This window comes from Phoca vitulina, unplaced genomic scaffold, assembly GCF_004348235.1.
Source record: "Phoca vitulina isolate PV1807 unplaced genomic scaffold, GSC_HSeal_1.0 scaffold1, whole genome shotgun sequence".
In the NCBI taxonomy this organism is placed as follows: domain Eukaryota; kingdom Metazoa; phylum Chordata; class Mammalia; order Carnivora; family Phocidae; genus Phoca; species Phoca vitulina.
This window is the reverse complement of record NW_022589704.1, coordinates 111,138,677-111,152,754: the sequence shown is the minus strand read 5'-3', so window position 1 is coordinate 111,152,754 and position 14,078 is coordinate 111,138,677. Positions and strand designations below refer to the sequence as shown.

Here is a 14,078-nt window from a genome sequence, read left to right as displayed (position 1 = left end):
GTTCCCTCCATTTCTAGTTGTCTGACAGTTTTTTTTTTTTTTTTTAATTATTAATAGGTGTTTAATTTTTTTTAATAATTTTTTTTCATCAATTTTTTTTTTTATTTTTTTTTTTTTTTTTTTTTTTTTTTGTACTCTTATTTTGCTATCGGGTAATACTGGCCTTACAGAATGAGTTTTGGGAAGTGTTTCCCTGCTCTTCTTTTTTCTAGAAGAGATTATATAGAATTGGTGTTAATTCTTTTTTAAATATTTGGTAGAAATCTCCAATAAAACAGTCCGGGCCTGAAGATTTCTTTTTGGGATATTTTTAATTATAAATTCTATTTTATTAATAGTTATAGGACTGTTTATTCTCTATTTCCTATTGAGTGGGTTGTAGTAATTTGTACTTTTTGAGGAATTGGTCCTTTTCATATAAGTTGTCTAATTTATATGTGCAACTCTGTTTTTTATATTTTCTTGCTGGATTAATTGTATTATAATGTAATGTCCCTTTCTGTTTCTGGTAATTTTTTTCTGTCTTATGTCTGCTCTATCTGATACTGATATAGCCACTTCTGCTTACTTTTTATTGTTTGCATGGTGCCTCTTTCCATCTTTTTTCTTTCAAGCTGCATATACCATTACATTTGAAGTGAGTTTCTCATAGGCAGCATATAATTGGGTCATCTCTCCCTGTACATCTGACAAACCTTCATCTTGTAGCTAGTATATTTAGACCATTTACGTTTAATGTATTTTTGATATGTTAGGTTTAAGTATGCCATTTTGATTTTTGTTTTCTTTTAGTTCTGTTTTAATTTCTCTATGTTCTTTTACTTAAGCTTTTTGTGAGTTATTTGAACAGGTTTTAAAATTTCATTTTTTAAAAAGATTTATTTATTTTAGGGGAAGAGAGAGTGTGTGAGTGGGAGGAAGGGCAGAGGGAGAGAAAGAATCCAAAGCAGACTCTGCAGAGAGTGGGGCTCGATCTCACGACCCCCGAGATCATGACCCGAGCCCAAACCAAGAGTTGGACGCTTATTTAACCAACTCAGCCACCCAGTTACCCCCAAAATTGCATTTTGATTTATCTATAATGTTTCTTGAGTGTATCTCTTTGTATTTCTTTTTTAGTGGTGGTTCTAGTTATTACGTTATTCATAAATACATATTTTTCAAAGTCAAGCATTCACATTTCTTTTATATATGAGGACCATATGTTAGAAATTTTGCTTCAAAAAAAAAAAAGAATTTTGCTTCAGCTGTCAGACTTGTTAGAAAAGTCAAGATGTGAAGAAAAGTTTATTATATTTACATGTATTTCTGTTCTGACCATATTTTCTTACCTCCTGATATTTCAGGATTCCTTTTTTTATTGTTTACTTTTTGTTTAGTGAACTTCCTTTTGCCATTCTCTTAGGATAGATCAGCTGGCAACAGATTCTGTTTTCTTTCATCTGAGAATGTCTTGATTTCTTCTTCATTTCTGGAGGATATTTTCACTAGTGTAGAATTCTGAGTTGATATTTCTTTGAACATTTGGCAAGTGTGTGCTGTTTTCTTTGGCCTTTATGGTTTCTGAGGATAAATCTTATCATTTAAATTTTTTCCCCCATGTATTTAGTGCATTGTTTGTTTCTAGCTGCTTTCTTTGTGCTTAGTTTTGAGAAGTTTGACTATAATGTGTTTTGGTATGGATTTTGGGGGAGGTTTATCTTGTTTAGTTCAGTTTTTTGAATATGTAGGTTTATGGTTCTTGCTAAATTTGGGAAAATTTAGGCCATTATTTCTGAAATGTGTTTTCAGTCCCACCTCCTTTCTCTTTTGAAACTGATGACATGAATGTTAGATACGTCTCAGATTCTGTTCATTTTCTTTTCATCAGTCTTTTTTCTCTCCAATTTATACTCCTGTTTACTGATTCTTTTTCTCATCTCTATTCTGTTGTTAAGCTCACTTATTGTATTTTTTATATAATTTTTTTCCTCAAATTTTCATTTTATTTTTTATATCTTGAAAATATATAAATATGTGTATATATCTTTACATTGTTTTTCCTGAGATTTTCTGTTTTTGCGTAGACTTTTTAAAAATGTATTTCAGATGTGTTCATAATTGCTTTTTGAAATATTTTTATGATAGCTGCTTTAAAAAGCTTCCTAGAGGGGCTCCTGGGTGGCTCAGTCAGTTAAGCGTCTGCCTTCAGCTTGGGTCATGATCCCGGGGTCCTGGGATTGAGCCCCGCATCGGGCTCCTTGCTTATTGGGGAGCCTACTTCTCCCTCTGCACCTCCCCCCGGCTTGTGCTTCCTCTTTCGTGCTCTCTGTCTCACTCTCAGATAAGAGAAAATCTTTAAAAATCTCTTTTGTTGTTTTATTCATTTTGAGATCTTCCTGATACTTGATAGGACAAATGATTTTTTATCGAAACTTGGGCATTTTAAGTATTAATGAGACTGAATCTTACTTAAATCTTATATTTTAGTGTACTTCCTTCCAATGCTGTTCTTGTGGGTGAAGAGGGAGTTACTCTGTTGCTGCCATGTAGGGATGGACGTGCAGGTTCTCCACTGAGCCAAACTCCCAGGGGTTTGGTTTCTTGTCACCTCCTTGTCAGGAGGGTTGGGAATTGGAGGGTTCCTCTTTACTGCTCCCCACTAGCTTCCACTGATACTGTGCTTTCCACTAGGTCTCTGCTGATTGCATCCCATGGGTCTGGGAGGGGCACCTGGTTTGTGCTGGACAGAGGTGGGAGTTCTGGCTCCTTACATGGTCTCCATCTGGCAGGGATGAAATTCTCAGCTCCCTACTTGGCCTTCTCTGACACAACTTGGGACAGGGGTGGCGGGGGGAGAGGGTGCCTTATTACAGCCTGCCAAACATGGAAGTTCACTCTGTATACTTGGCCTTGCTGGTGGGAGTTGGGGTGGGGCCACAGTTATTTCTGTAGTGTTGGACTGGAGTAGAACAGTTACTGCCTAAAAATGGTCTTTCTTGCCAGATTGCCCCTTTCCTCCCAAGGTTTTTTGGGTAGAGAGAGCAGGCTTTTCTTGGGGGCCTTTTTGTCTGTATTTACTGGTTCCTGTCTTCTCCTTTAGTTAGTCGAGGATATAGGAGGCAAAAAGGAAACCCAGGGAGCTCACCATCTGTCCTTCTTAGGGTCCTGAGGTCCCTAGCCAGTGTGCCACCTTCTTGCCATCTTTCAGAGTCTCTTTATGTTTGTTTTATATATTATGTTCAGGGTTTTCAGTTGTACTTAGTAGGAGGAATAGGGAACATCTTTGTTCCCTACATCTTTGCCATCTTCCAGAAGCGTAACTCCTGTGTCCTGTTTTTATAAGATGACAGGTTTAAACTATGCAGCTATTTGTCTGACAGCAGCAACCTATTCTCCCTTGTGCCACATACAGTACTTGTCACATGACAACAGTAATTGTAATTGTCTGTAAGCATCTGTCCTCCTCGCCCTCCCCTCCCCCACCTGTGAGCTCGTAAAGAAGGCTGGGCCTTTTGTCTCCAGATTTCCCAGAATATAGCAGTCATTCACTTGGTCAGTGAAGGTGGGTCCATTGCCCATGTCTCGCAATGCCCATTCACAGACATGTGCTGCTGGAAGACTGCCAGTCACCTGCTGAGGTCTCAGACCTCAGGGTCTTCCCACCCAGCAACATTCCTAGTCCTTCATATTCTCCTTCCTGGAACTGCTGAAAATTGCTAGAGGGGGTTCTGCTGCTAGGCTGGCTTCCTTACCTCTCTCAGCCTTCACAGAATTGAAGTGAGTCAGGGCCTTGCTCAGGATTAAGGCTTAAGGGAATGTTGGACTGGTTTAATTTTCTATCTATCCAGACTACTCAGACTTTCTCCATATTAGCTGTATGGCTGTTTTGCTTACCATTTGTATGTTCACTGGAGTAGCACTTTTAAAGATTTTATTTATTTTAGAGAGAACATGAATAGGGGGAGGGGCAGAGGGAGAGGGAGAGAGAATCTCAAGTGGACTCTGCACTGAGCATGGAGCCCAATGTGGGGCTCCATCTCACGACCCTGAGATCATGACCTGATAAAGAGTCGGATGCCTAACCAGCTGAGCCACCCGGGCACCCCCCAAGTAGCACTTTTAATTTCCTTCAAGAATTTTTCCTCTGCATTCACAACTTGGCTAACTGCTTGGTACAAGAGGCCCAGCTTTTGGCCTGTCTTGGCTTTCCACATGCCTTCCTCACTAAGCTTAATCATTCTTAGGTTCTGATTTAAAGAGAGAGACATGCGACTTTTCCTTTCACTTGACCACTTAGAGACCATTATAGTTTTTTTTTTAAGATTTTATTTATTTATTTATTTGACAGAGAGAAAGAACAAACAAGCAGGGGGAGCAGCAGAGGGAGAGGGAGAAGCAGGCTTCCTGCTCGAGCCCGATTGAGGGCTTTGGTCCCAGGACCCTGGGATCATGACCTCAGCCAAAGGCAGATGCTTAACTGACTGAGCCAACCCATTGTAGGGTTATTAATTGGCCTCATTTCCATATTGTTGTGTCTCAGGAAATAGGAAGGCCTGAGAGGGAGAGAGACAGGAACTAGTAGTTGGTGGAGCAGTCAGAACACACAAGATTTATCAATTAAGTTTGCCCATTTTATGGGTGTGGTTTGTGGCACCCCAAAACAATAGTAATTTATATATGATGTAAGATAGTGTTTCAGTTTCATTCTGTACATGTGGCTGTCCAGTTTTTCAAACACCATTTATTGAAGAGACTGTCCTTTCCCTATGGTGTATTCTTGACTCCTTTGTCATAAATTAATTGACCATGTATGTGTGGGTTTATTTCTAGGCTCTCTGTTCTGTTCCATTGATCTGTCTGTGTGTTTTTATGCCAGTATCATACTATTTTGATTACTGTAGCTTTGTCATACAGTTTGAAATTGGTGAGTATGATGTCTCCTGCTTTGATGTTTTTTCCCTTAATGTTGCTTTGGCTGTTGGGGTCTTTTGTGGTTCCATACAAACTGTAGAATTGTTCGTTCTGTTTCTGGGGGTAAAATACGACTGGAATTCTGATAGCGATTGCATTGAACCTGTAGATTGCTCTGGATAGTATGGACATTTTAACTATTCTACAGTCCATGAGCATAGAATATTTTTTTCATTTGTGTTTCCTTCAATTTTTTTTTTTTTTCTTCAGTGTCTCATGGCTTTCAGTGTACAGGTCTTTCTCTTCTTTGGTTAAATTCATTCCTAGGTTTTTCTGTTTCTGATATAATTGTAAATGGGATAGTTTTCTTAATTTGTCATTCTGATAGTTATTAGTGTATAGGAACACAACAGTTTTGTATATATTGATTTTGTATCCTGTAACTTCACTGAATTCCTTTTTTTAGTTCTAATAGGTTTTTGGTAGTTTTCTTTAGAGTTTTCTAGGTATAATATCGTATCATCTGCAAATAGTGACAGTTTTACTATTCCTTCTCAATTACTATTCCTATTACTTCTCAATTTATTTGCCTTTCATTTCTTTTTCTCCAGGACTTTGATTATGATGTTAAATAAAAGTGGTAAGAGTGGGCATCTTATTGTCTTGTTCCTGATCTTAGAGGAAAGCTTTTAACTTTTCACTATTGAATATGATGTCAGCTGTGGGCTTGTCATATATGACCTTTATTAAGTTGAATTACATTCCCTCTCCACCCACTTTGTTGAGAATTTTTATTACAAATTGATGCTGAATTTCAAAATTGTATTTCTGATGGGCCTATTTCTTTTCAGCAGGCATATGGCTATGGTCCATACAGTGGTGTATACCCTCCAGGAACTCAAGTTGTCTATGCTGCGAACGGGCAGGCTTATGCTGTACCCTACCAGTACCCATATGCAGGTAACTCCATTCCTTCCATTCTTTATTTCTCTTCATTTAGTGGGTAGATGAGTCCTGAAAGATTTGTATTTCTTAGTTTAAGGATAAGTGAGCTATGTTTCTGGTATAGATCTGCTACTGGGTTTAAAATAAAAAGTATTATGTACTTTTATACTATCTTAGAAAGTTAGAGTAGGCTTTTAAAAACTTCACTATTGCATCTAGTTTTGTTCCCAAGGAGAGAATTTGTACTTACTGGTATTCACTTATATTATGGAGCAACCAAACTAAGAGGCCAGTTTTAAGGGATAACTTTCTCTTATTTTTCTCTTTTGGTAACGTCCTTCAAAAATTATCACTACTCAGGTGATATTCCCTTTTGCAGGTGAAGTAAAGGCCTGGAAGGTACTTATATTTATTCTGGGCTTTTGATGCACTTTTTCTGTTTTTCACCTTACCTGAGAAAGATTGTAGATGTGAGTAACTCGCCTGTGTGGGTAGCATCAAGTCCTGGGTGCAGTTTGGACAGTGTGAGGTCTAAGGTGGAGGTGTAGGAGAATGCTGGCCATGAGGCTGGAGCCTGCAGTCAGGGCGAGGGGGCTGAGAGCCATGTGACTGATGGACTGAAGAGCAAGGGCACACCCAGATGCCGGGAGAGCAGGAGAAGTTAGGCAGGGGCAGGTTGCAGGGGACATGGCATGTTAGATCAACATATAAGAGAATGAGCTGGTGAATAGCCTAGAACAAGAGCCCGGAGCTCAGAGAGAGATAGGAAATCAGGAGGTTGTGAGCAAACCTAGTGCAATGTCTTAACACAGAAGCAGTGGAAGGAGAATCTGTTATCAGAAAGGTAAGTGGTCACTCATGCTAATGCCACAGGGAGGCCCAGGGGTCACCAGCCCCGAGTCAAAGTGTCCTTCTAATTATTGGTGGTTACTTTGGTTTCTCATACTTTAATTTAGCACCTAATACAAGAGTATTTCTGCTCATCTGTTCCTGCAGTCTGATGCGGTTTGCTCAACTAGCATGGACCATGAGGGATTCTGCTTGCTTGACTTTTTATCATGTCAAGTTGAAAACCAATAAAATGCTGATGCTAAAAAATGAAGTATTTGTTGGTCCTGTGATCTTAGCACAACTATTTTTGTTTGAATTACCTTTCCCATATAAAATAAATTTTTCATTTTTGCAGTCATATATTACTTTTTACATTTCTTTTCTCATTTAAAAATTTTACGTATTTTATCCAGAGTGCTACATAATCTCCATAAGTAATTTTTAATGACTTCATATTATCATATTGGGTGGTATATCATTAGTTGAATCTTCTAGTATTGGCTGTTTACTTTCTTTTTTTCCTGTTTGCAATGGTAGATATTACTTAAAACATCTAATGATTTTCTTTTTCATTCCTGTTAAATATGTTTTAGAATACATTTTTTATTTGTGTTTATTAAGTTAATATGTAAAGGGGCATAGACATTTATATTTCTTTTGGTACCATTGAAATTTATAAAAGTTCTCAAACATGTGAAAGTAGGGACAATAGTTTAATGAACTGTCATTTGTCCATTACCAGCTTCAGACACTACATCATGCCTGATTTTGTTTCACCTCCATCTCCTTTCCTTATCTCCGGATTGTTTTGCGGGTATCATTTCATCTGAAAGATGACAATAAATCTTAATACCATTTACCCAGTTGATTTTCAGAACAGTTTACCAGTTTCTAACACCACTAGGAGTTCATGAAACACTGGTTTCTCAGTTGTCCTGAAAGATTTCCTATTGTTGTTAGCTCTAAAAGTTTTTAGGTCTAAAGTGGATTGTCAGGTGGCTTTAGTTTACTTTTCTCTGATGACTGGTGAAGATAAACATGGTATGATTGTTTATAAATTTGATTTCTTTGCCCATTTATCTTGGAGTTGGTGGTGGGTTTTTAAGCCCTAGCCTAACCAAGCCATGAGAGCTAGCCTCTTTCTTATTCAGCTGCCAGACTTCCAGACTGGGGTAATCTCAGCTGTTTCTTACTGTTCAGAAGAGTTGAAGTTTTGCAGAAGTACTTGTGAAGGGAATTTCTGTAAATCAGATTCTGTCTTTGCTGTTGACTTGCCTCATAGGAAAAGAGATAGATAGCACTCTCAGTGGGCACCCTCAAGATACTGCTGCAAATGGCAGAGTCAGTAGGTCGTCCTTCAGCATTAGCATTGTGACCAGCTAGCAGGTATACTTGCTCTGGAGGGGCGAGTTGGTTTGTGGTCATTCCACGGTAGTGTTGTGCTGATAACCATACTGGAGCTCCTCAGTCAGCTCTTCTAGATACCCCGGTGCTTTGCCAACTTCATGACATACTGCCTTCCATTGTTCATAGACATCCTCATCCTTTGTAGAGCAGGTTAAATAAAGGCCTCTCTCTCTCTTTTTTTTTTTTTCTCAAAGATTTTACTTTTAATCTCCACACCCAATGTGGGGCTTGAAGTCAAGACCCCAAGACCAAGAGTCACATGCTGTACTGACTGAGCCAGCCAGGTGCCCCAAGGCCTTCTCTGTAATATGATTGGAGCTAGTGGTCAGTCAGCCAATTTAACAAATACAAAGGGTGCTGTGTACACACTATAAGTGTTCTGTTTTGATTTACCCACATTAGTGGACAGTTGTTCAACTGTCTTTTGATATATAGGCTCTAGGTCTTTGCTTTGAGTTGGCTCCTTTGGTTGGAGTTTTCTGTCTTGTAGAGACTGTACTCATGACGCATTTTTGCCCTGCAGTTTCCCTTGGCAAGTACAAATGAGAAGGCCAGATTTTGTGATTCTTCTATAATTTACTCAGTTCCTTGCTTTAATAGTAATTTGTAAATATTACCTGCCTTTATTTAGTCTTCCCTAAAGTATCTAATTTAGTTATCTTGGGGAAATAATATCTGTCTGTTTCACATTCACATTTTGACCATTTATGTAAAGCTTAGTTAAATTATTAGGTAATTACAATAAGTACAACTTGGAAATGTCCCCAACTGACTTGGGTAAGGACTTCCCTCCTTGGTAGGAGCAGAGGTGAGCACGAGCTGCAGGAGAGGGCTCTCCTGGTCATGTGGTATGGGTGTCCCTTGGTGTAACCTACTGAGGGGAATGCAGATTTAGATCGTCTAAGGGATCTTTTAATTAAGTCAGCTTACTAGTTTCTACTATCCTACATTTCATAGTTACAGTTGCCTAATTGAAAACTTTTAGCTTTCAAGGCTGTGAAAGTAAATATTACAGTTCACCAATTTTGAGATTTAAACATTGTGTAAAAGATTGTTGACTTCCAGTGCTGTTACCTGTACTTGATCAGCCCTTAGGTTTATAATGGTCTCCTTCTACTCCTCTGTGGCTTTGGGTTTTTTTCTCTCCTATCCTTCTCCGTCTGTTTGAGGCATTAGTGGTTATGAGTGCACACTTTGTAGCCCAATGCCTGGGTTTGCATGCCCTTAACAGCCTCTAACCCCTGTGTGCCTCACTTTTGCCCATTGGTAAAATGGGGATAATAATAAACTCAATTCACAAGGATATTGTGAGGATTAAGTGAGTCAGTACATGTAAATGCTTGTAGTACTGTAAATGCTTAGAGTGATGAGCATTTATAAATCTTATTTTGCTGTTGGTTTTCATCTACATGTATACATTACTGTTGGATTAGTTTCTAGCTCCCATAGGACTGAATTGTTAAGGGAACAGCAGGTCAGGGAGGAAAGTTAACGTTATTTATATTTGAGTAATTTTAAAGCTCATTAGCTGTTAGACAATGTAGCTGTGAAGTACAGAAGATGTTCTCTTTGTTCAGTGATACATTTCCAGTTGTAAACTTTAATGATGCAAATTAAATATTAAATGTGTTTAAAGTTTGCTTTTTAGAAGTTTTCCCTCTAAGTATTTTCCCCCATAAGGACATGATTAAAAATGAAGAGTGAATTGTATTAGCGGATTTAAGGTTTAATTTAAAAATGGTTTGCATGAATATCAAGAAACTAATTAGCTTTCAAATGGGTTTTACATTTTTAGCTTTAGGTACAGATTCTTGGCTCTCACCTTGTCTGTAGGCTCTGTGTCTCTCCCACGCTCTCCCCCATCTACCTGTCATACTAATGAGCATGATGTGGAAGGCAGAAGTGGACATTGGAAGCTGGAGCTTACAGCTTCATGAGGATCCTGCTGTTTGCAGTGGTTGGGGCTTTGGACCTTGGAAAGTTGAGCACCTTGATTTCCTCTTGGTATAGTCTTAGAAACTGTCACCTGAGCCTTTGGTGGAGGAGAGCTGGGGAGCAACCACTCAGCCACCCCACATACCTCTCCAGAGGAAGACAGCAGGAGGGATGCACATGCAGGGAGATGTGGCCTTTACCATTCTCAGGACACACTGTCTTTCTGAGGGAATGTTGGACTTAAACTGCTCCTTACAACGTCTGCTTTTGTACTTCTTTTTTAGGACTTTATGGACAACAGCCTGCCAACCACGTCATCATTCGGGAGCGGTATCGAGACAGCGACAGTGATCTGGCACTGGGCATGCTGGCTGGGGCAGCCACGGGCATGGCCTTAGGGTCTCTGTTCTGGGTCTTCTAGAGTCCTTCAGATCTGGATGTGCATAGCTTCTGATGCCCTGTGTGCAATACTATAATTTGCAGGGTGTTTTCTGTTGGTGATAAATGTTTTTAATAATAGTTTGAATAGTTCTTTTGAAAGTGGTAACATAGTTATAACTAATCCATACACGTACTGTAGAGAAGGCTTCTGATTTCTGTTTAGCTAAAACATGACTCTGGGGCACTGGCTCATTCCAGGAGTTTGTTTATAGAACTCTCAGAATACCTTATTTTGAGTATACCTGTTTTGAAAGGCGTTTTCTTTTCAGTTAGGTGTAGTGCTTAAGGGACAGTTTACTTTAGTGTTATGTTAATAGTATGGTGATGTATGAGTGAGTTATGTGGCAAGGAGAACTGCAGCTTCTTTCTGTTTAATATCAAACTTTCAAGCCTCAGATCAGAACTGGCTGCATGTAACTTCAGGAATTATGAGCTGGTAAGCTCTCAGGAACTTCCCTGAGGCAGTGGGGTTGGTATTCCCACGATCTATGGGGCCAGTGACTGCTCAGGATGATGGGGGAGGGGCAGCCCTCCCTTCCCCCCCCCCCCTTTAAAATGATGCTTCTTCATTTTATTCTTTGTTTTCTTGGTAGTGATACTTGGAAAATATCCCACATTAGGAATTGACTTGAAGCCTCAAAGTTTTAGGGCTTTATCCTTTAAAACTTGAAGAAGGCAAAACAGTTACAAGTCTGTGGAGATAGATTTGCTTTATTCAGAGACATTATGTTTTTAGTGTCTGCTTTGAGTATTTTTATTGCCACCTCAGCCTACTTATAGCTTATTTTTCTACCTGTTGAGAAAGTGCTATTAGAAGAATGGTGAGGAAAATGGAATGAGAGCCATACTTACAGTGTTACTGTGTTAGGCCTCCAGAGATTGCACTGTGCAGAGGATGCTCTTTCCCATCCTTCTGAAGGCTGTTAAAAAGCAGGTGTCCTGTTTTGTGGACTGGGGCACTGTGGCTGTCCCCAAGCACTAGGGTGCATGGAGCCCTGGTGGTGGCATAGTGAGGGCTCTTGGACCATGGCTGTGGGGGAGACTCAGGTTAGAGATGGGAAATGAAGCCTAAGGACTTGAATGACTTGCTGTCAAGATATTAGTGAACCTGACCAGGGCGCCAGCTTTGTTTTTATTCCTGACTCAGGTGTCACAGAGAAGCTTAAACATTTAATTTTGAGCCCCAGCTATGTGTGAAGCTCTGGAAAACCCATAATCCTGCACTTCTCTTATTTATGTGAAATTTTAAAGCTTCTAATTAGTCCAGTTTTCTGTCCTGCATGCTTTAAAAAATGTACTTCTACCAAGGCAATTTAGCACAGTAATAGTCCCTGTCCTCGCACTCCGTGTGGCCCTGTTTCCACAAAATACGCTCCTAGTGCCACAGAATGTTTTTATTTTCTGTGGCCAGTTACTTATATAGCTCATTTGTTTTACTGGTCAGCTGATTACAACTCTGAGCAGACTTAAATAGATCTGCATATGAAGCCATCTGCCAAGCGACCTTTCCTGGACAGTTCTGGTGAACCTGCTGCTGCTGTAGAGTCTGTATCTAGCTGAAAGGAGGTGCACTTGACTGTCACCTCTTTGGATATTTGGGATGGTAGAAAATTGCCACATGATGTGTGACAACGCTGGTTTTGATGGTTAAAAATGTTGCTTTTACGATTTTACATCCTATGTAGTAAGAATGGCTTTGTTGAGATTGTAGTCATTACTGGAGCTGGATGCTTTACTAATAAAATATTAAACAGTTTTAATGTTGCATTGGGGTATTAATTTTGAACTTGGAGTTACTGGAACCACAGACTACTAAGTTATGTCACTGAAATGCACAGGAAGCAGAGTCCCCCCACTGACAGAAGGGGAGGTGTGAATTGAAGCTTGGGCACATGTTGTGCACCCTGTTGGCCAGCCTGATTGGGCAGACATAGTTGAGCCTGGAAATTCACTGTTGCCAGTGACTTGATGCTGATATGAAATGCATAGTAGTTATAAAGATGGGCTGAGATACTTCATTTCCCTGGTCCAATTTCCAAAGATGTTAACTCTGTGATCACCTCAATTTACGTAATCCTAAATCAACAAGTTAGATGAGGTGGAAGGAACTTGTTCAGGTGTGAATAAGCATTCCGCGTTCATATGTACTTCTGTATAATGTACCTGGAAGAAGTTGGCCACTGACATTGCACACATGCCGATCTGATTGTTCTTTTAATTCCTGGAGTGCACTTCAGGGTCATAGTAAAGAGAAGGAAGAGACCAATGGCTGTGTTTCAGATGATCATCCTGAAACAGGCCAGGCCCCAAGACCTGGATCATAAGGAGACGTTCCTGTGTTTGAGACGAATGTCCCAACTTTATTTTCTACATCAGTTACGATCCTGTTTCATTTTTCTTTCTCCTTCCCAAGTTTATGTAGACAGAGGCTTGGAATGCAGGTCCATTTTTTTCCCCCTAGAATTGATCTGTTTTCTGATTGCTTCCCTGTCTCGTGTATTCTCTTGTGTCCACAGAACCTGTTTTTCCCTATATATGCAAATTGTATGTTTATAAGTGAAAATGTTAATACATTAAATGATTAACCATAAAGCATGTTTCATTGTGACTTTTATTTTTTTAAAAATTTATTTGAACTAAAAAATAAAACCCAGCTTACCCCATTTCTCCCACTCCCCACCCCCCACTTTGGCAACCACCAATCTTTTTTTTTCGGTTATTTTACAGTAACGTACTGTCAGCTATTTCTGCTGCATCATGGGCAATAAGAATGGCACTTACTGAGAATGCCCTAAGTGCTGGGGAATGCATTACCACATCAGAAAACAATGACTCATTAAAGTCTTGAAGTAACTGTAAGGCAGGTATCATCCAGGCTATACTGGATGAAACTGAGGCTCAGAAGTTAAATACTTGTCTCAGGAGCACACAGGTAGTAAGTGAAATGGGTTTGTATCTGATACTAAAGTACATTCTTTCTCTCTCTGCCGCGTGCATATAAATAAGGTATAATTTCCACAAGAACATATGAATGGCATGTGCAGTAATTCTAAGAATTAGAAAACTGACGGTATCATCGTCCTCAACCAGATCCACTTGGCAGTGTGGGTTCAGTAACTTCTCCAGTATTTTGGGGTGCATGATTTTGTGTTTTTTGTTGTTTTTAAAAATTGAATTTTCTTTAGATCCTGAATTACCTTGGTTTCCTCTGGGCTAGTTTTTCTGTTTACCTCACCTATTGCAGACTTTGATTAAATGGTGATACATGGTTGCATGTTATAGTTTAAGATGAAGAATCTCATACTAGAAGCCCTGGGTCTCTTGGTTTCACCTCTTTAGAGAAGAATCCTCCAGAATTTTGCCTGGAGACCATTTCTGGATGTGGAGGAGGGTAGACACTCCATACACAGACCACAGCCCTTCCCCTTTCCAGCCTGACTTTGTCCCCATCTACTGCCAGGCTGACCCCTGCTGCTTCCAGCTCTTTATAAAACTTTTTTTTTTTTTTTTTTTAAATAGGCTATACATATACATAGCTCCAGAATTTTTTAAAAAATGAGAGATTCAGTAAGGGGTTTTCCCACCTGCCCTTTTCCTACTCTCTCTTTGCTTAACCACGACCACTA

At 39.5% G+C, this 14,078-nt stretch overlaps 1 protein-coding gene across 3 annotated transcripts in view; it reads left to right on the top strand.

The window, feature by feature from the left end:
* PLEKHB2 (pleckstrin homology domain containing B2) overlaps positions 1 to 13,048 on the top strand; it is a 69,100-nt gene extending 56,052 nt beyond the window's left edge. For 2 of the 3 annotated variants that reach the window (XM_032412838.1, XM_032412820.1), the window contains 2 exons: positions 5,745 to 5,853; positions 10,296 to 13,048. In XM_032412838.1, coding sequence (XP_032268729.1) covers positions 5,745 to 5,853; positions 10,296 to 10,432 — 246 coding nt within the window. In that variant the 3' untranslated portion in view covers positions 10,433 to 13,048. The remainder of the gene's footprint in view (positions 1 to 5,744; positions 5,854 to 10,295) is intronic. The other variant, XM_032412828.1, reaches the window with a different exon arrangement.
* The last annotated feature ends 1,030 nt before the right edge of the window (positions 13,049 to 14,078 follow it).